This window comes from Penicillium waksmanii, assembly GCF_028829765.1.
Source record: "Penicillium waksmanii strain IBT 27052 chromosome Unknown utg000010l:1.0-3698451.0:1.0-3701458.0, whole genome shotgun sequence".
Lineage (NCBI taxonomy): Eukaryota > Fungi > Ascomycota > Eurotiomycetes > Eurotiales > Aspergillaceae > Penicillium > Penicillium waksmanii.
The window spans coordinates 40313-60383 of record NW_026643256.1 but is presented as its reverse complement, the minus strand read 5'-3'; the positions used below and the strand labels follow the sequence as shown (position 1 = coordinate 60383).

General features: G+C 46.5%; 8 protein-coding genes across 8 annotated transcripts; 4 read left to right on the top strand and 4 right to left on the bottom strand.

Annotated features, from left to right (window-relative positions):
- Positions 1–3634: 3634 nt before the first annotated feature.
- N7481_011959 (uncharacterized protein) lies at positions 3635–3883 on the top strand (the record flags this gene model as incomplete). Its single annotated transcript, XM_057271178.1, has 2 exons — positions 3635–3695; positions 3744–3883. The coding sequence occupies 2 exons, from the start codon at positions 3635–3637 to the stop codon at positions 3881–3883; spliced, it is 201 nt and encodes a 66-aa protein (XP_057115366.1).
- Positions 3884–4182: 299 nt separating this feature from the next.
- On the top strand, positions 4183–4947 carry N7481_011958 (putative epsilon-lactone hydrolase; the record flags this gene model as incomplete). Its single annotated transcript, XM_057271177.1, has 2 exons — positions 4183–4752; positions 4807–4947. 2 exons carry the CDS (start codon positions 4183–4185, stop codon positions 4945–4947), a joined length of 711 nt encoding a protein of 236 aa, XP_057115365.1.
- An 817-nt stretch (positions 4948–5764) lies between these two features.
- N7481_011957 (uncharacterized protein) lies at positions 5765–6007 on the top strand (the record flags this gene model as incomplete). The annotated part of the gene is made up of 1 exon (XM_057271176.1): positions 5765–6007. One exon carries the CDS (start codon positions 5765–5767, stop codon positions 6005–6007), a length of 243 nt encoding a protein of 80 aa, XP_057115364.1.
- Positions 6008–8216: 2209 nt separating this feature from the next.
- On the bottom strand, positions 8217–9476 carry N7481_011956 (bZIP transcription factor; the record flags this gene model as incomplete). The annotated part of the gene is made up of 2 exons (XM_057271175.1): positions 8217–9185; positions 9240–9476. The coding sequence occupies 2 exons, from the start codon at positions 9474–9476 to the stop codon at positions 8217–8219; spliced, it is 1206 nt and encodes a 401-aa protein (XP_057115363.1).
- A 1094-nt stretch (positions 9477–10570) lies between these two features.
- N7481_011955 (uncharacterized protein) lies at positions 10571–11551 on the bottom strand (the record flags this gene model as incomplete). Its single annotated transcript, XM_057271174.1, is given in 3 exon segments — positions 10571–10792; positions 10858–11496; positions 11513–11551. The coding sequence occupies 3 exon segments, from the start codon at positions 11549–11551 to the stop codon at positions 10571–10573; spliced, it is 900 nt and encodes a 299-aa protein (XP_057115362.1).
- Positions 11552–12414: 863 nt separating this feature from the next.
- Positions 12415–13272, top strand: N7481_011954 (alpha/beta fold hydrolase; the record flags this gene model as incomplete). The annotated part of the gene is made up of 1 exon (XM_057271173.1): positions 12415–13272. One exon carries the CDS (start codon positions 12415–12417, stop codon positions 13270–13272), a length of 858 nt encoding a protein of 285 aa, XP_057115361.1.
- Positions 13273–14469: 1197 nt separating this feature from the next.
- Positions 14470–15862, bottom strand: N7481_011953 (fungal specific transcription factor domain-containing protein; the record flags this gene model as incomplete). The annotated part of the gene is made up of 4 exons (XM_057271172.1): positions 14470–14630; positions 14844–15151; positions 15224–15604; positions 15735–15862. The coding sequence occupies 4 exons, from the start codon at positions 15860–15862 to the stop codon at positions 14470–14472; spliced, it is 978 nt and encodes a 325-aa protein (XP_057115360.1).
- A 1838-nt stretch (positions 15863–17700) lies between these two features.
- Positions 17701–19621, bottom strand: N7481_011952 (serine hydrolase domain-containing protein; the record flags this gene model as incomplete). Its single annotated transcript, XM_057271171.1, has 2 exons — positions 17701–18963; positions 19067–19621. 2 exons carry the CDS (start codon positions 19619–19621, stop codon positions 17701–17703), a joined length of 1818 nt encoding a protein of 605 aa, XP_057115359.1.
- Between the last annotated feature and the right edge of the window lie 450 nt (positions 19622–20071).

The window sequence follows — 20071 nt, the reverse complement described above, 5'->3', positions numbered from 1 at the left end:
TTTTTGTCGGATATTCATATATCAGTCGCCAGCTTCAGAAGTGATAGTACCCAAAGATATAGTCCGTTCTAAAAATTGATGGTTCGGGAAACAATATTTAATAACAATTCTCGCCCTTGCGGCAATCCGTATATGCAATATTTGCCTTTATAAGAATACGATAGCAATAATGGCTGGTAGTCTGATACTTAGGAGACTTTCCGTTATATTCAAGGATAGTTATACCTGGCTGATTAATATCATCTTCATATGAGAGTTTAATCCCAAGCCTGAATTGGTCAAGCTGAAATCTATAGGCCAGCTTTATTGAATACAGCAGCTGGATTTTTAACCACTCTAGTCAATATAATTAGATCGCAGTCTGGTAAATTATCTGTAATGGCGCTTACGACCTTAATAGTGACGGGAACTATCTTTCTCATATCTCTGGTACTCTTCCATATATTCAAATCTTCGAAGCTGCAGAAAGTTATTGAATTCAACGAACTTCAACACTTTTCTAGTTTACCTAACCTGGAGCTTGACTGGATCAAGAGCATTTATTTCACGATAATCTTGAAACCAGCAAAAAGTCGACGAGGCTTGATACATGAATTACGATAAATCCCTTCGCAGTTGTACACACACACATAATTTATTAACGCCCGCCGGCTGAACTGAAAGGGCAACTATCACAGATCCAAATATACACGACTTATGAAGGTGCTTCTCCAAGCGTTCAACATCCTATCCTCGGCAATTAAAGCGCGTCTACCGTCTCTGGTACAAGGTAGTTGGTGGGGATTGGATTAGGGTTGGGGTGGGATAGGGTTGATTTGTGTTGGTTGGCGTGGTTAAGCCGCGTCGAATCGGGCCGTGGCGATTGCGAATCGTATTAAGGCTCGCACTGCTTCCAGGTTCGGCGTCCAGTTCTAATGATCGGAAGGCGATTTACCGCCCAGAAAGAAGGATATGTTGCTCCGGTGAGTATGGGTACATTGCAGCATTTCCGTCCGCTGTGCGGTCCTCTTCCGACATCGAAAGAGAAAGAGTTCCACGGTCTCTCTTGCCTGCTCACATGCACACTGATCCGTCACTGCGACGTTTATAGTAAGCGTTTGGATTATGCCTGTTAAATGACCTGCGATCGCAATTATAAGCATTGCAAATAGTCGAGCTACATGAGCCAGAAAGAGCCCCGAGATGCGCTCCAACGACCGGGCACACGAGAATACATAATGTACTGTACTTTCATTATCTCGCTCTTCCTCTCACGAACATATTAGTAGTACACCCAATTAATCAGGATACATGTCCCCCTCACCGGGTGCATATCAGGCTTTCCCTACGAACAAAATGTCCCAAATCCTTTCATTCGGATTGTACGTGGATGACTCATCCTGCATGCTCCACTAGTATCTCTCCTCTGTAGCTGCCTTCCTCTCCAATACACACCACTACTATTCATGCACTCCATGCTATTACGTATTCCACACGTACACGGATCCTCCAGCACCTACACTTCTGTTTCACAGCCCAATTAATTCCAGTCCCACTATTTTCTTACTTCAACCACTGGGGGTGGAGAGCTCTTTCGAGAGGCGGGTACCTCATTATTGGTTTGTCATAGTCAGAGTCTGACATTTTGAAGATACCTTGTCTCGCCTCTGTTCAAATTCACAGTAGGTGCTGGAAAAAAGGAAATAACTGTTCATTCCTCTGCTTTAGCAGGGCTCTCCCAAAGTCTTAAGTCTCCCATGAACGGTGAAATGATTGAGGCCAAAACGAGACACATTGACTGGTCATAGGTCAATGTCGACACATTTGTTCGATTATGTGAATTTGCCTATTTCAGAAACTATACCCCGTCTTCATTTCACCTGGTCGAAGGTCGAATTCCCCTGGAAGTCACAAAACTAAATAAGAAAAGATCCAGACGCAAAATTCGTCGCTCGAATGTCATCTGGGACCCGCCTATAGCAGAGCCCGAGCCCGAGCCTGAACCCGCGCCTGCAAAACACGCCTGAGCCGCTGGAACCTCCAGATGAAGCATTACCGCCCCAGGAAACAGTATACAATGACCCAGAACTTATGTATAAAGAACGAAGCGTTTGGACTGGACAGCTACGGGATAAGTTTACTCGCAATCTGGTCATTCCGGGTACAGAAAGTGAATCCTTTGGAAACTACTTTCACACCGCCTGAGATTACTGGAACCTGGGAAGATTTTCACCCTGTGTTTCTCGAGCAGGCAAAACTCTATGTGCTAGCCTGCGGATGGGCTCATAAAGCTGCTGCCGCGTCAAAAGCACGCAGGATTCATTCAACTGATGCGCATGGAGGATAGTGGAAGTCTTCTAGATTAGCAAAGGACTTTGGAGAGTTGTGAACGCTGAGAGGGTGTGACAAATTGAAGAAGTAGTCAAATACCACTAGGTCCCTTCGGGACAGGCTTATTCATCGTTCATCCAATTTCCTAGTATGGTGTCATAACACGCCATAGTTCGAGGATAGAGACCCCTGAGATCGCTCAACCGATCTCAACACCTACAATCAACCATCTGATTATATTGGACATGTTCAGTACTAGCCACTACACCAATTCCTCATCCTGTCATCATCACAATGGCGCACGGTATGTGTATATTTTGTTTGTCCGTGGTTTACATAATCGGCCTCACTGACTTATATCCGGATAAATTCTGCCGGAAGCCGGGATTAGCTGACACAAGTCGCCTTGGACCAAGCACCGGTCGCGACTTGGTTGTCACATGAGGTTGGTAGTATAGCCGAAAATGCTGGGGAAAAAGGGTGATTGAGCCTTTCGAAGTCCGCTAATATTGGGAAAAGGTTGTTCATGCTTACACATCTAGCAAGCATCGTTAACTGCGTGTTCTCGTGATTTATTCATTATTACGGCATATTTTGATCTCCACCAACGCTGCAGCAAAAGAACACGTGCGGTGGCGGCATCAATGCTTATGAGTGTTACCGAGCTGCCAAGGCTGAGTAGTGATTAACTCATACAGATGTGATGGTGGGGTCCCGAGGTACGGCGGACGACGGCGTCCTGGGTCAAATCCCCTGAACCAACCATCAACCCCACTCATCTCATCACCGCCATACTCACCGCTCAGATCCCATCAAAGCCAATGCTGCGAATCGCAACCTGATATGTGCGATGAACATCACGTGACAATTGACACAACATGAAATTGCTGGCAGAAAATAAACACCTAAGGTATCTCATTACTGTATGTCAACCTAGAACCCCGGTGTATTACTAGTACTCTACATGTGCAATTGAAACTGTCAATCCCCAGGGGTAATCATCCGGTATGTCAATACCGTACTTCCCAGTTAATCCGAAGTACAATGCAAATACTATGGGGAAATGGGCGGACGATGAATAAGCGGCTTCACAGGACCCACAGTGGTATCCTAAACCCCACACTATTAAGTACTCAAGTGGAGTTTTGACCCTAGGCAGCTGTCGTCCGCCGTACCCGAGGATTCCGGGAGATTCGGCCTCGGCCACAAACTTGAATACTAATCAGCCCTTGGAACGTCTAGCAAAACAGCAGCATTTGTATATAATGAGGTATTGGAAATCAGCGGTTTTGAAAAATTTCAGATTATATTCGAGATTACTACAATGACCCGCCAACTCTTGTGGTGGGAAAGGGTGGATGCTTTTGTTGGCTGGTTGTTCGTTGGTAAGGTTCGCAGTGTAGCAAAAGTTGTTACTCATTTCTGATATCTAGCAGCCGCAGGACTAATGTATGCTGCTATCGCGGGGCCATTTCGCGGCCGCTCAGGAGCATCAAACTATCATCATCATTTAATCCAAGCGGCAGTTAAGAAAGTATTGTACCGCACTGTGGACACTCTCAGGCAAGGCTAATTTCTGAAAGCTTACTACAAGGTTCAGTCCGCTTCAACTGCAGTATGTCTCCCGAATCTTGAGCTGGCCGCGTTAATGACAGTTCAGATTTCTGTTCAAATCTTACGACCAAATTTACCAGGACTACTGCCACAAGAATGGAACCTAGCCTCATTTCGTCTCCACAAACCGTGGCGTGAAGGGGTTTTGGGTTGGAAGTCCTTTGGCCAAGTACATTGTCATCTACTTCCATGGTACGCAGACTTCCATCGTTCCTTACCAGGCTAAGCTGACTGTTGTTATAAGGCGGAGGTTTCGCGATGGATGCAACAGAGCCCTATCTATACTTCTGGCCAAAAATCCAGGAATCTCTCGCAGATGCAGGTATCGAAACCGGATGGTTTCATAGCACGTATACACTTACACCACATGGGATTTACCCAGTCCAATTTGGCGAAGCAGTCGAAACCCTGCGATATGTGCTAGAAGATGTTGGGAGATCACCTGGTGAGGTCCTCATCGCAGGAGACTCGGCAGGAGGTAGTTTATGTTTGGCGATTCTGTCGCATTTAAAACATCATTCAATCGATGTGTCTGATCTCGTTATGAACGAATCTATTAAGGGCGCCATTCTCCTATCCCCTTGGGTCTCATTCAGTCATGAATGGCCAAGTGTGAAACTCAACAAACATAGAGATATCGACGCACAAGAAGTCACAGCCCAGTGGTCTCGGTTGTATCTCAACGGACAACTATCAAACAACTACATTGAGGCAGTAAACGCACCGGGAGATTGGTGGAGCAATGTTCCAGTGGAACAGACTTTAGTACTTGCAGGTGCTGATGAAGTCTTATTAGACCCGATAAAATCTTGGACTTCCACATTCAAAGTATGTCGAGGAAATGAACCTAGAAACTTCGAATCCAGTGACTGATATCGACAGAAATCAAACCCTGACACCACTCTTGTCATTGGTGAAAGGGAATGTCACGTTGCACCCCTTATCTGGCCCATGTTTGGTGATTTCCATGAAACTGAACAGGAGATTGCATTAAAGCATTGGTTGCTTGAGCGTTTGAGTTGAAGCGTGGTGCTATCGAGATCTCGCTGGTAAAACTTGCTGATGCTCATCATTTGCCAAAGACCTACTTGGCTGAGAATAGTTGTACAAGGATGAATACAGATAATGGAGTCTTTGTTGTTGAGAGACTTGTTTAAATTGCGCTATAGCCACAGTCCTAATGTAGACAACCGAGTGACGCAAAGAGGGAAATTACCTACTGGAAACTCAATTCCGATATAAAACACAAGATAGATGTTCGAGAAATCTTCGCCATAGCTGGTTCCCGAAATGCAAAACCGCTGATTTATATGTACATTGTTGATTCTGGTTACAGTGGTACAAGAATCACATTGTGGTAGATGTTGATTAATATCTTGAGACATGATAAAGTTGAAGAAGTCCAAGACCCATTTTCTCGAATAAGCACATGATTCGAAACGTTCTTGCTACATCGGTTGACATGCTTCTCGTTGAGCTTTACAGTCTAGTTAATTTCGATCTTTTATATGCTGCCTGGTCAGTTTATAGTGATGTGTGCCCTTTGTGAACATACTAAGAACGCGGACCGATAAAGGAAAAGGAAGAATAGGCCGTACGTATAGATTATAATACCTGGTGCTATTCTGAATATATGAGTCTTTAGTCTATACACCGAGGAATGGCCTCGGTAGTATATGCGTAACCTCGGGATAACTAATCATCAGTCAAAGTGCCTCCACACCGAGGCAGAAGTGGTTAACAAACCCACACCGATTAATTATAAAACTCTCGACAAAGAATTAAATCATGCTAACACACCTCTCAAAGCCTATTCAATCTATCCCAAGTTACAACCACGATGACAGGATCTAACTATCAAGTCTTCATCAGTGGGGAGCAAGACAACAAGGTCATTGAGAAGCGCCGCAATATCTATATTCGCCCGTTTCTGCTTTTTTGGCTTAATTCGTTATTCGCCGAAATCATTTTCCTCGCAGTTGGTGTTTTCATAATGACCGGTACCCGCGATCTCTTCTACAAAGTTATGTGGACTTTGGTTTTCTGTCCCTTGGGTATGGGTGGGACAATGGGGGGGGTCTGATCAACGTCTTCATTGTCGATCATCATTACGGGAAAAAGGCAGCCCATTTCACGGGTATTCTTTCTCTTCTTATACTCAGCTCTTGCAACTATTTGTGTTATAACCTTGACCGAAATTTCGGCTGGTTTGGTGCCACGGAGCATCCAATGTGGTTTCATTGGCGGTACCCTATGATTTGGGCAGTTGGTTATTACAATGGACTTCTTCTTTTCACCGACAAGGGACAAGAACATCTGGTTAAGCTTGGTCTCTAAGCTTAGGCACGGGCGAGGGAAAGAAGGTGGGAGAGGGGTACATGATTTTCCTGATAGTAGGCCACTAAACAATATTGCTTTGCTGGCAACTGCTGACCCTTCTCAGATACTGCCATTGTCAGAAATAATACATATAGAAGGGAAAAGATTATTCTGATTCAACGTGATCTTGCCATCAAATGCTCCACAACCCTCCCTGTCTCGTACAATAAGTATGTTCTGAAGGAGATATGTTTAGCTTTGTCTGGCCCAGGTTTCCTTGGCCTTAAAGAAGGGTCTAGAGAAAGCATAAATAAACTGTTGAAAATTGAGCTCAGTACCTCGGGACTTGCTGACAGTGATAATGGTTACCTTGTGAGACTATTAGAATTGCTCTAGAGAGAAATTGATGTCTCGATACTGAATTGAGAAATGATTGAATCTCATACTGCAGTAAGTGTGCAAAGAAACATGTTGCAACAATGGAGACAGTGACTCCTTTCCCGGGAAATGGTGGTGGTAGTGGTGGGAATGACTGGTGGCATATAGAAGTGTCGATTAATTGCTACGGGCTGCTGAACCATGTATGCTGCCTTGGTACTTAATGCTATAGATACAGGCCTAGGATTATGAAACCTCTTCATGTTTCTTGTGTCGTTTTAATAAATTTAAAGAAAATCGAGAGTAGTGACCGTTTCGTAATGTTCGCTTCCAGGGATCTCTACATATCATTCTAGTGCCCGCCGATGCATCGCTTCCGCGTCTCCATACTTCCCTTGGCTACCAAGGACTGCGCCAAATTATTTTAAGAGCAAGCCTCCTCCCATGCGTCTCACAAATGCGGAATAATAGTGATTATCCTATCTCAAACATGTTTGATATACCAAACAAAAAAGAGAGCAAACAGTCTTAGACTAGACAAGGTGCTCGTGACATATAGACTCCGGTCTAAGACACACATACCTGATATGGGCCTGTCACTGCTAGTTGCTGGCAATCCCTCCTGATATATTAACAGTAAAAAGAACACGCCAAGGCCGTGAAATAGAGTAACAGTCCTATGTAATATCTATGTTTGGTCATTTTTCCTGCTGTACTGCATAACCTCATAGTTTGATGCGGACCCGAAATACCTCTACTAGAGTTATGTTTCCTTAAAAGCAGGCCATCTACTATTTGCGGACGGGTTGTGGGGCAACTGTTCCGTTTAGCGGCGGTAGTATGGTCAAATACCACTAGGACCCTTCGGAACAGGCTTATTCATCGTTTACCTAATTTCCTTCTAGTATGGTGTCATAACACACCATTGTTCGATTATAGAGACCCCTGAGATCGCTCAACCAATCTCAACACCTACAATGAATCATTTGATTCTATTGGGAATGTTCAGTACTAGCCAGTACATCAATCCCTCATCCTGACATAATATATAAAACGAATATAGGTAACTAGGTATGCGAAATGATGCAATAGTGTCTTTCCTATCTTTCTCAGGCGTTTTTATAGATTATCTTGGCGTCATAGTAGTAAACAGCGGATTTTCTAGGAATGCGTGTCGTCCTATAATCCGCCACTCTAACAGCTTGTAATCTTTATTTGACGACAACACCAACTTTATGACTGGCTAGAACTGAACTACTTCCTGAAGAAGGAATACAATCTGGATACATGCATGCTCCTTTTGTATCTAAGGGATCACGTGGCACTCGCTTCCATGCAGGTTGTCTGCAGGTTATCGGGGGGTGGGGGGGGGGGGTGGTTGTTCTTTATACCCCGGCCCGATGACGATGCTATATAGCCCTATGTTGTATATTGTACCATGACATAGCCACAGGAGGATGTACTCTGCATTACATTCTACCTCAAAGTAGCCATGTCCAGGGATTTTCTGACATCATTACAAAAGAATCCTGGACTCTGACCAAGGCAAATTGCTCGGCCGACCAATGCTAAAAAGTGTTAAAAATGATCTCAAATCATGGGAATAGAGCCTCACCTCCTAGAAATAATATCGGATTGACAGCGTGGGTCGTAGGTTTCATGCTTGAGTCTGTATCAGGGTCTAGAGCCAAACGGATATCTTTCTCTTTTAGATATCCCAGCAAGTCGTGAATGTCAAAACATTCCCCAGCCATGTCCTCTTCGTACTCCGACGATAGGTAATACGGGGGAGCATGAATCGTACCCCATCCTTTAATCAATGGCTGAGTTTCAACTGACTGACTTTGTATCGTATTGCGTGGATAGTGGGTTCCCGCACCACCCAGCTGAAAAAATGGGAATTCACCCCCATTTTCAAGCTCTTCTCCATTGAGTCTGGCCTCAAATATAGATTTGAAGATCGATGTGATTGTTTCTCTATTCATCAGGGACAAAAGAAGCCGAAACGGCCGCCGTAAGTCATCTAGAGGAACTAATGGGTTGGCGAGACGTAACAGGGCATTGTAAATGCATGCCAGACGCACCTGCTGCGTGAAGTTCCATAAATCCACGGGTCCTGTGTTGCAGGAATGGGAGGCGGGAGAACTGCACGCATACTGAGGGTAAAACAGTGCATGGTGGTTCCACAAATGAGGACCCCCAGTGAGAGACTGATGAGCTACCGTCTGCAGAGAGGGCAGATTATATGGTTGCTGCTGTGTGAAAGGCGAAGGGGAAGTGTCTTGCATCTGTTGTAGATTCAACGACTCATGGCCAATATCGCAGCCTGTATCCGTAGCCGAAGTCATGCATATCTGTATCATCACGCATAGTCGATCGGCCATATTATCATGTGCCACAAGAGCTCCAGATTGGACGATGGCATCGTTGAAGGAGACCACTGCTTTGTTCATATTCTGTACTGCTGTCTCTAGTTGAACGATCCGGTCCTTTAAACGTTGAACATTGGCGGTATTTCGTTGCCGGTACGCCCGCTGCGCGAGGCGGATTTGCCTACGGCGCCGCTTATCCTCGTGTTAAAGAATCGCCGTCGTCTTGAAAGTGTAAACCTAGCTCACCTCTTTCGCTTCTTCTTCTTCTACCGTGCCCTCTGCGTGGTTCGACGGGATTCCCTTTGCCCTGTCCGGTATTCCTCCTTCGCAATTATCGAGAGATAAATTGCGCCAAAGCCCTTCCTCGGGGCTCTCTGCAGGATCTTGAGGCCTTTGAATGGTCATTGGAACATGCGCTCGGCTAGTCGAGCCTTTCGGCGGCCGTCCACGCCCTCGGTAGCGAGTCTCGGTAGCAGAAATCATGCGTGGAGAATGCAGTGATTTCGGGTGGACCGAGTCAGAACGACGTGGCATGAAGCTGGGCTGGAGCGTGCTTGGAGGGTGAATACATATATCGGCAGTCGTCTGCCGGGAAAGCAGGAGGCAATTGAAAGTGGAGGATCTGCGGGTTGACTAAGCATCCGGAGCTTGGTCTTAAGTCCACTGCATGTGGTAGCCATCCCATTCGCCCAACGCGCATTTTCCATCCTAGTGGCAGCCGAACATCCAATTTTCTTTGACCTGATTTTTAAATTAGTAGATGTAATTGCTTAGCAATGTAAAAGTACCTAGCTACAAAGCATCTCAAAATGAAGGTTTGTATGGGATATAATTATGATCAGGATAATTTTATGACAAAATTGGGCTAGCTTGCACTTCGACATGTAGGGTGACATGGCGTATAGGGGAGGCAGATTTCACCCTATAGCCAAGTCCACAAATCAGTACTATGATATGCTAACTTATCCTGCGAAAGATCCTTGAACTCTACGAAGCCCAGAAAACCCTAGGAGGCACTTGCGGTGGTCTTCAAAGGAGATAGAGTATGTGAAGGAACCGAGAAGAGATGGGCGACGACCGTGGTCGGAAGTTACAGGCTTATTTCTGGACCAATATCCTTGGAGAAGTCATGCCTCGATTCAAGCATATTGCAGTACGCACGGGCTCTGAAGTGCAATACGGAATAAGACATACTAATTGCTGTCTAAACCAAGTACTTCTCAAACGTCTTGAATCTAATTTGATGTCCGTCGTGTCATTTCGTCATTTAAGTCAGTTTTAAAACGTTGAGCGCTTAGCGCTGCCTCTGCTTGTCGACATTATGTTTAAGTAACCAACGTTTGTTTTCTATTTGAGCGTTTATTGACATCAATCACAATTTCATCAAAATATCGTCTCCACTTGGCTTACAATGATGTTCCTAGGCCTCGAGCGAGTCGCGAAGCGACTCTCCATCTTCAATTTGACTCAGAACTTCCAAGAATCAGGTTCACATTCCACAATTTCGAGGTCGCGCTCTGGCTCCAGGATCCTCTAAGTCGAACGTATCAGGCTCCCGGAATAACGATACACAAAGACTAGTCCACGAGCACCACCATTTTACCCTGGGCGTCGCTGTTCTCCATCAACCGATGAGCTTCGTGTATATCCTCGAACTTGAAAACCTTCCACGGTTTGGCATTTAGTTCTTCACTTGCAGCCATCTTGACGACATCTTGCAGTGGTACATCTGACAGCGGAAATTCAGGTGTTCCGAAAGCAAAGCTGCCAAAGAAACTGAAATGAACACCACTAGCCATCTGCAGGAGCGGATTGAATTCTGAGATCGGGGCGAGACCCCCCCCAGAAAGCCTGCCAGGCAAACTCTGCCACCACGGTGAACCATCTTCAGAGAGTCGACGACGGTGCTATTGCCCACAAGCTCGAGAATCGCATCGAACTTTTCGGTGAACCGTTCAGACAAGTTTTGTCCTTCTATCACAACTTTTTCCACTCCAAGGGCTGTCAGCTGCGCGACCCGGCTTCCATTTCGAGTTGTTGCGAAAACATGGGCTCCAGCGTGGACGGCGAGATTGATAGCTGCTCTGCCGAAAGCAGAGGTCCCGCCGCGGATTAAGAGCTTTTGCCCCTTCGAGAGCTCGAGATTTCGGAAGAGGCAAGTCCATGCTGTAGCATACGTTTCTGGGATGGCAGCGAGCTGGTCCCAAGGAAGGTCGGAAGCCGCCGGGCCGAGCGCAACGACATTTGAGACCTGGGCTCTTGTGAACTCGGCATAGCTACCGCTGATAGTGCGTCCAAGGCCGCCCATGACACTGGCGACCATAGTTCCCTCTGCGAACTCGCCACCAGGGCATGCTGCAACTATACCGACGCACTCAATGCCACTAATAGGCGTCCACTCCGCCCATTCGCCTTTTCGCATATGCATTTCGGCATGGTTGACGCCGAAGGCTTTCACGCGAATCACTACCCAGCCAATCTCTGGTTCTGGCTGGGCAACATCCTTGATAATAAGAGACTCGGGTCCCCCCAAATTTTTCAATCACAATGGCCTTCATGGTAGACTGTGCTGTGCAAAAATGAAAAGAGAGATCAAGTCGGAGGTTGGAAGAAGCGGCCTCGATATCCGTAGGTTGTCTTGCGAATGTTCAGACCAGAACCACACGGCTTCCCCATCTTTATATAATGGTGGAGGGGCCGAGTGACTTGCTTAGTCTGCCTTTCAGACTTACGATAGCTTAGATTACACCATTATCTTAAATTCTTAACTAACACTTGCCGCTCTAACCTTTTCTAATTTGGAATCCTAGTTTGTTGTGTTTGTTTTGTTTGACGAAGCGCCACGTACAACGTAGCCTATCCACTTTATGGAAGATATCATGAGCAAATTCTACCCCGATACGATTTAATCTTGCCTTCTACCTGACATAAGATTTTAGTGGACGCTTTTGATCAATTGCCCAAAGTAGAATGTAGGAATAGCTAACAGTAGTGTGCGGGCTAGCGCGCGGATTAGCGTGCGGATTAGCGTGCGGATTAGCGTGCGGGTTAGCGTGCGGACTAGCGTGCGGGTTAGCGTGCGGACTAGCGTGCGGCTAGTGCGACGAGGGTACAGTTCAGTGCTGACGTCAGTTCTCTGTGGCCCAACTTTCCCCAGCAGAGGGTTGGTGTATATTAGCCCAGGAGGTGAAAGGGCGAAAAATCCGGCGGTTCAGTGACGAATTTACTATTGCTATGGGCAAGTATGTAAAGAAGGGTGACCGCTGCCCGAATGTGATCATTCTTACCCCCGAAAAAAATCACGTTGTTGTCTTACCCATCTTCTCATTGCTCTTGACGGATTTTTCTGTGCACGACACAAACAACTCACGGGTCTCTTCTTTCATCGTGGATGGTACCTGTTCTTGAACCGCATCTCACCATGTCTGCTCAAAATAAGACAATCAGTCTACCGAAGAGTCGGGTGCGCATGTTCTACCGGGAACTTGGCGGAAGGACTCCTCAAAAAGCAATTCTCCTTCTTCACGGCTTTCCCTCATCATCACATCAATATAGAAAATTGATTCCTCTTCTTGCTGCCAAATACCGAGTTGTGGCTCCGGACCTTCCAGGCTTCGGCTTCACGGAGGTACCAGAAGGATTTAAATACTCGTTCGAAACGCTCGCCAACGCACTCGAGGAATTTCTAGACGCCATCTCCCTTTCGAAATTCTCAATCTACATTTTCGACTACGGTGCCCCGGTTGGCCTTCGGCTGGCACTCCGGCGCCCGGACGCTATCGAGACCATCGTCTCTCAAAATGGAAACGCGTATACGGAGGGATTCGGCGACGTGTGGGGTCCCGTGCAAGAGTTCTGGGCAAGCAAGAACTCTGCAGAGGATCGAGCCAAAATGGCGGATGCCATGTTGACATACGACATTACCAAGTTCCAGTACCTTAATGGGACGCCTGACGCCAACAGCATCGCACCGGAATCTTACACCTTGGACTACGCACTGATGGAACGCTCTGCGAACAAGGCTGTGCAACTCGATCTTTTCATGGATTACCAGAACAATGTTGCGCTCTATGAGAAGTTCCAAGAATACTTCAGGTCTTCTCAAGTGCCACTTTTGGCCGTCTGGGGCAAGAACGATGTGTTTTTTATTCCCCCTGGGGCTGAAGCGTTTAAGAAAGATCTCCCTCGTGCGCAGGTCAAGCTTCTCGACGCTGGCCATTTTGCGTCAGAGAGCCACGCTGAGGAGATCGCTAAGGAGGTTATTTCTTTTTTACAGTAACTAGGGGGTTGCCCGAGGATGGTGAAGCAAATGATGTTGGGGGAGTTATCATATTTAGCCACTGGGATTCGAGGAGTTCTGGTTTAAAGCTCATGAAAGGAAAGCTCGATCCTGTTTCTATGTTCTATTATCCGACTTGTTTTAGTTTGGTCACTGCATTGGAACAATCTTTAGCTTCAAAGAAAATATCAGCATCCATGCACTAACGGGCTTTCTTTGGTTTAGCCTATAGCCTTCCTGGAGTTGTGTTGATCATGCAAGGTGAACTAAAGACTGGAACAAAGACTTGTGCAACCCGCAAAAATAAAAGGTGGCTCTATAGGCTCCATTCGGTTTGAATAGGTCGAGACACGAGAGAGAAAGATCGATAGGAACGAAGAGAGAAACAAATAGCCAACTAAGAGCGAAGCTGCCGTAAAGGGGACGAATCAGAATCATAAGGTCAATAAACGCCCTGCCAGTACTTAGTAGATCCTGCTATCACTTTGGAAGAATTGAAGGAATGTCACGCTCGATAGCAAGATTTCGAAGAACGATCTAGTTAAAGAGCTCGAAGGAAAAGCTTCGTCGGATACGCGTCCATTTAGTCTTAGTGTACCTCCCTTAATACATATATCCCTCTTACAAACCATACTGTTCACACTGAATCCCACGATAATAAAACAGAAAACTACTGGAGAGCAAAACAAAGTTAAATAATGTCACTGGAGCCTCCGCTATATTACAAGGTAGTTTGGCTTGCTACCTATCTAGCGAGTCCGCTGACGCCTTCGTCCAGTTGCATTTACTCAAGTTTACCTCTCCCAGTCTTATAGTGGCAGTTAGGTCCGAGCTAAGAGATAAGAAAGCAATATCGTAGGCACTAGGTGCGGCCCTAATTTATTATCATATGATTGCGACCATCGAAGCTCAAGTTCTGAGTACCAGGAATACATTTCCACATTTTTTCTACTTCATGAGCACTTCCAGGTGGCACCCTGTTGGCCTCCACTCACATTTACGGGCAGATCTCTAACAAACCCTAGGTGTAGTATGTATTCTGCAACAGAAATCTCAATATCTGCATCTTTTTTGTTAACTGAAAACTACCATCCAACACCTAGAAGAGCCTACCGGTTTTCCCGAAGACTGCCCGGAAGATTCTCTGCAATAATTGAATGAAGAATTTCGTCCAGTCATCGATAATCTTAGAGACACTCAAAACTCGGGCAGTGATGGCGGGTGCTGCCACTTGAACGGTACGTCGTCGGTAGTGGACTTCTTCACGTCAGTGATCCGGAAGACTCTCGAAGCGCCAAGCCGCTCTCCCATCTTTGACGGCTTTCCCATCTTCGAGGTGCCGAGAATCGTTAGAGTAGCTTAAGTAGATTACACGAATTTTATTTCTCTTCCACTTTTGTCCTAAGACTCATTTACATGGGATTCCTCGCTGATGTAGAAAGCCTGCGCCGGTAGGGTCACCGGTGGGTCATGGGAGTACAATGCGGCTATGAACTTTCCTGAGTTCCCCAGCGACTAAATCAGCTCTCTGTAGATGAAAAGTATCACTGGTTTTCAGACATCTTACTTACCGGCTATAGACCAACGCTTGGTAAAATGTTGGAGTAGTTCTACCATTCTGCCTGCCCTTGCGCTATGTTGTGGTTCACCCTTCTGCTTCAACAGTCGCAGTTCTATGACTGCGGTCTGGTATAAGGCATACGGCACGAAAGGCGACAGCCTAAAGCGCTTGCTTTCGTCCGAAGCCATGCCCATAATATAATCCGAAATTTCGGCCATGTTTGCAGAAAGCTGCTCCATCGCAAACAATGCGGCAGTTTCATCGAGGCTTGCGCTCTCCGGGTGAAGCATGGGAGCAGCATATAACGTGAAGAGGGAGCTGTTCAAACAAATTAAACCTGTTCGCTCCCTTGAATAAGGGATGTGGAATAACAGAACGGGAAATAATCACCTCACGCAGGTCGCCAGAGCTCCACAATAGTTACCGAACTGAACTTCTTCCTCGATCAAGAGAGGAAGAAATGACAACAAGGTCCGTTCGAGTTGCCTTGCCTCCTCTCCGTGGAAGTACGTGTCGGATATAGGACTAAAGACATGGCGGACAACTCTTCCGACAAGATGTGACACCTGGCATTCCCGTGCGAATTGTCCTAGCCTGAAGGGCGCAGGTGTGGCAATGGTTGGACTGATACCAGCAAATAGAGGCTGTCCCACCATGTCAGTTGAAAGCCTCGTCCCCGAGATTCTCCGAGACAATTGAAGAGCAATTCTGACCTCTGATGAACTAGATTCGTCGCCAGGAGGTAAAGGATCCTCCTTGCCAGCATCTTCACTGTTGAAGATAGCATCCCCGTTATAGAGATTTATGATTCTTCTCAACTTGATTAGCTCCTCTCTCAACGGTCATTCCCGTGGCCAAGATTCGTAGTGACGCAGCAACAGTGCCTCACCCTTATACATACCTATCGAGGTTGTGGATTGCCCACCAAGTCCTTCTTTTCTCCCCAAGGTCATCTCCATTTTCAGAGAGTGGTTTAGACCTAATTTTATGCAAACCGAGGTTGCGAGCTGCTCTCGCACAAGATGCCATCGATATGGAGGCTGCCGGGTATATTCCATGACCCGCTTCATAGAGCACTATCAAAAGCATACTTTGCACCGTCTGGAGAGAACAGCGATTCAAAGTTTCTAGCTGATTAATGCCCGTCTTGGCAAGGGTATAAAGCGACGTTATCATGCAATCGGTAGAAGACGAAGGGGTTCGTTGGAGTAAATGCATGCACAGGCACAGCGTGATGAAGCCTGAATCCGCGGACGCGAACAGGCTAGGCAGGCGCTCGTAGAATTTCTTTTCATATATGATTGCCAACTTATAATGAGTTGAGCGGAAGTACGTGCGAGACAGACTTCGTGTTTTCTCCACGGAGCCAAGTGCGCTAAGAGCGTTTGTCCGGAAGTGAGCGATAATCGCAGCCGCCCACGGTTCCTGGCGAGGGCGTGGTCAGATAATTGAGATGACTGAGCAGGAATAGCAGATATACTGAGAGTACTGGGGAGTCCCCGGGGTCATCGTTTTGTAGCGTCGCCAAAGTGAAAGTGTCTTCGTCGTAAGCGCAAACTCGCTTCAGTCTGGTGTTCATCAGAGTTCAGCTGCCGAGAGATGAAGAAAAGTAGGAAGAATATTGGGCCTCTATTTACCGCGCACAGGAGGAGCAGCTCGGTACTGCTCTATCACATCCCCTTTTACCACGTGTACATGGAACGCATGCGTTCGTAGGACAGCGAGGTGCCTGTAGCGTTAGCTGCTCCATACTGTGTGGGAGCTCAGTGCTAGGACAGCCTGATTGGACTTGAATTCAAATCTCTGCTCAGTCTTGCTTCAGTTTGCCAGATATATGGCCGGGTGAGTGGCCTCTGAGATCATAGTCCCGCACAGAGAAACTGACTGGAGTTTTATTAGAGGAGGATCGACAGAGAGAGGACCTGTGGTCTCCCACGGTCTCCCACCAGTAGCGAATGGTGGATCCCACACCGTATGCCCGACCGGGACAGCTAGTGTGGCTCCACTTTAGTCCCCCAGGTCGAAGTACCCTTTCACGTAGGCGGATGAACCTCAGATTTTCACCGTTTCATGGGCTTAATCTGAGCTACCTTCTATTAAAATCTGAGGTTAATCGGAGCATGGGAATGTGTCTCTATGAAGGGGCGTGTGTCAAGGGAATTCGATTTTGATGGGGCGTGGCTATTGTGACCGTACGTGGGTATTCACCTTACATACTAAGCTCTACTGTCGGATCGCAGGATATCCGTATAGACTAGTACTGAGGGAACCAATTGGCATGATTGATTGAATTGATTGAAGAACTATCTAGAGATCGCTGTTGAAATATTTGGGGGTTTGACCTATCTATCCCACCGACCCTTCTGTGCGACACAAAGCATTGATAACGAGGCGCGTTACGTTGACGTCCCGAAGGTTCAGGCCACTAGCCATGCCAGTGCTGCAGGTCACCCAGACGACCAAATTTTATCATCCGATTGGAAGATACGATCGTAGAGGAAAAATTTGGGGGTTTGACCTAGATTTGTTTTGCCTATCCTTCTGTGTTACACAAAGTGTCGATAACGATTCGCGTCACGTTGACGTCCCGAAGGGGCCTCTCACTAGCAACGCTAGTGCAGAACCAATCCAACTTGAAACAAAGATTGTTGAGACTCGAAGAGCTTCTCTTTCCCCCCGCGAACGTACAACTAGTGGGGAGATAGCAAAAGAAACCAATGATCTTCGAGTAAAAGTATGAGCTTCCCAAAATGGATAGTGCTTTCAAACTGGTGATATTGATTTGCCTGTGCGGCTATTGTCTGAAGCCATAACTGTTGTGATATGAGGCTGGCAATCAATGCCACCAGTCGAATTGTCTGCATACCTCAAACTCTTTTCAAGGTCACTCGATCAGCCGGAAGAGTACAAGTTATTGCTTTTCCCTTTGCATCAATATCAAATAAGAGTGTGCTTGCGGGAAACCCGGCCCACCGTCTGTTATCAGTGAACGCAAAATCCCCATTCGAAAGATAGAATCCAGTCCAAGGACCGTAGACGCTACTTTCTGGTATTTTCATTGCATCCTGGTAAGTCGAGGTCTGGGCGTTCGCTGATAATTGGAATGCAACCGTGCCGACAGATGTTGAATTAGCACGTCCAGGTATCGACTGCTCGAGTCGCAATTGTTGACCCTTGAAGAATGGCCCTGTGAGAACATTCGTACCATTATAATTCCACTTCGTAAGCACGAGATTTGAGTTGACTTCGGGGAAAGTAGATGCATTGAAGGCGACTTCAAGCGTGACACTGAAATTTTCACTGGAAAATTTATAAGATCCAACAAAGTTTTTCTTCGCCTCCATGACGGCCTGACGTTCCAGCGCGGGTAGTATGTTGCTAGTGACATGATCCAAGACTTTAAAGGCCTTTGTTGTGCGGTTTCCATCCGTTCCCGCGTTGAGAAATGCGAAACCAGTTTCGTATTCGGGTACCAGAACCAGAGAACCGCCATAAAATCCCGAGTCGCCAAGTTTTGTATACAGGTCTGTCACTTTTCCTGAACCTGGGTGTACGAAACGATGTATCTCCCAAGGGGCACCAATTGAATAGCTTAAGCTTGAAGTATGCGACACGGGCATCATCCATTTTCGAGTGACTCCTGGAGGGAGAAGCGTGCTGTTGAGAATACCCAATCCTAGCTTCTGGAGATCGCTGATGGTTGATAAAATACCTCCTGATGGAGTGGTGATGACGGGCTCGGCGGCAAAATTTGCTTCTGGTGCTCCCACAATGACTGAACGAGCGATTTCAGCGCTGTCAGTGGGATGTGAATCGATGGTCGATTTCATGTCGAGAGGATTGAACACTGAAGAGCGGTATATGGTTGAAATTGATTTTCCGGTCAGATTTGACAGAGCAACTCCAAGGAGCATGAAATTTAGGTCTGAGTATACCGGCGTACTCCAAGGGAGAAAGTTTGGGAGCAGGCCATCGATAAGAGCAATGGTCTCCTCGGCGGAGCAGTACTGGTCGTTCTGATCTGCCAGATACCTCACTTCGCAGGCGCTCCAAGCACTGATATTGACCTCCGGAGCACCCCATTCTGCGGTAGCTTGAGGACTATAGAGATCGCCAATAGGGAGTGCAATCTGTCCAGATAATTAGATGAGGTGATTTAAAAAGCAAATCTTCGGGAAAACTCGGAGCTTCCCCTCGCCATAAAAATCGCTTAAGGGACACATGGGTACTCACTGTGGGGATACCACTGAGCTGTGTGGCAAGGGACCAGAGCGTCACTTTATCCCATTGAATCTTCCGAGTAGAATTTGGGACAGCAACTCTTCTCACACGATCTTGAACGAAATATGGGATTATTTGGGACAGAGGACGGTTCCAATCATCCTCAGTCAACTCAATCATACCAGAAAGAACTGTGATTAACTTGGAAACAGATGCTATGCGGTATATACTGTGAGCGTCTACTTCTCGAGTTCCATGCTCGGCAGTACTTGTTTCAGGAGACGTATGGTGGTATTGGAGTTGAATTGCCCGAGGATCATTGAGCGAGAAGAGTCCAATGGAAAATGTGATGTTGTCGATTCCAGAAACAGGTTCAGGCTGATGCAAGTGGCCTACACGTGGAAGTTTATCAAAATCCGAGGTGATATTATGCCAAGCTTTCAAGACAGAGCTTGAATTACTGTTTAGATCAGCCGGGCCTGGATACGTCGGAATGAGGTAGTCTGAGGCAACTAGACCAGTGTTCAAGAGAACAAGTGATAGCGAAACTTTGAAAAGCATGGTCATTCTGATAGAATATTTGATTGATGCATAGCTTTTTCATGGAGATGTTGTGCTCTTTAAGTATCAACCGTGCATCGAAATGGAATCAAGTTAGCCATCTTTCTAAGATGTATCGCTCCATTACCCCAGCGTGGTATAATCGCACTAGCATCGTCACGCGGCCCAAAATGGGTGTATGGTGCGCCGAGCCCCCAACCGTGATGTCATATGCTGTGTCCCGAGCCTACAGTGTATGCAAGGCCCCCCCGCCATGCTGAGAGTTCCAAAGTTTGCCTCTAAAGCCTTCCAAGGTGCTTTCATTGGTTGAAAAGTAGCTATTAGATTATAGCTATGCTCGTAGTATACGGTGACTTCATTTCATTCTTAGCGTGATGTGACTCGAGTGCTTCTCCATTTCTCTTGGCTGAGAGGGAAAGTTTCAAAACTCCGCAGGAGAAGTTTACCACCTTTTCT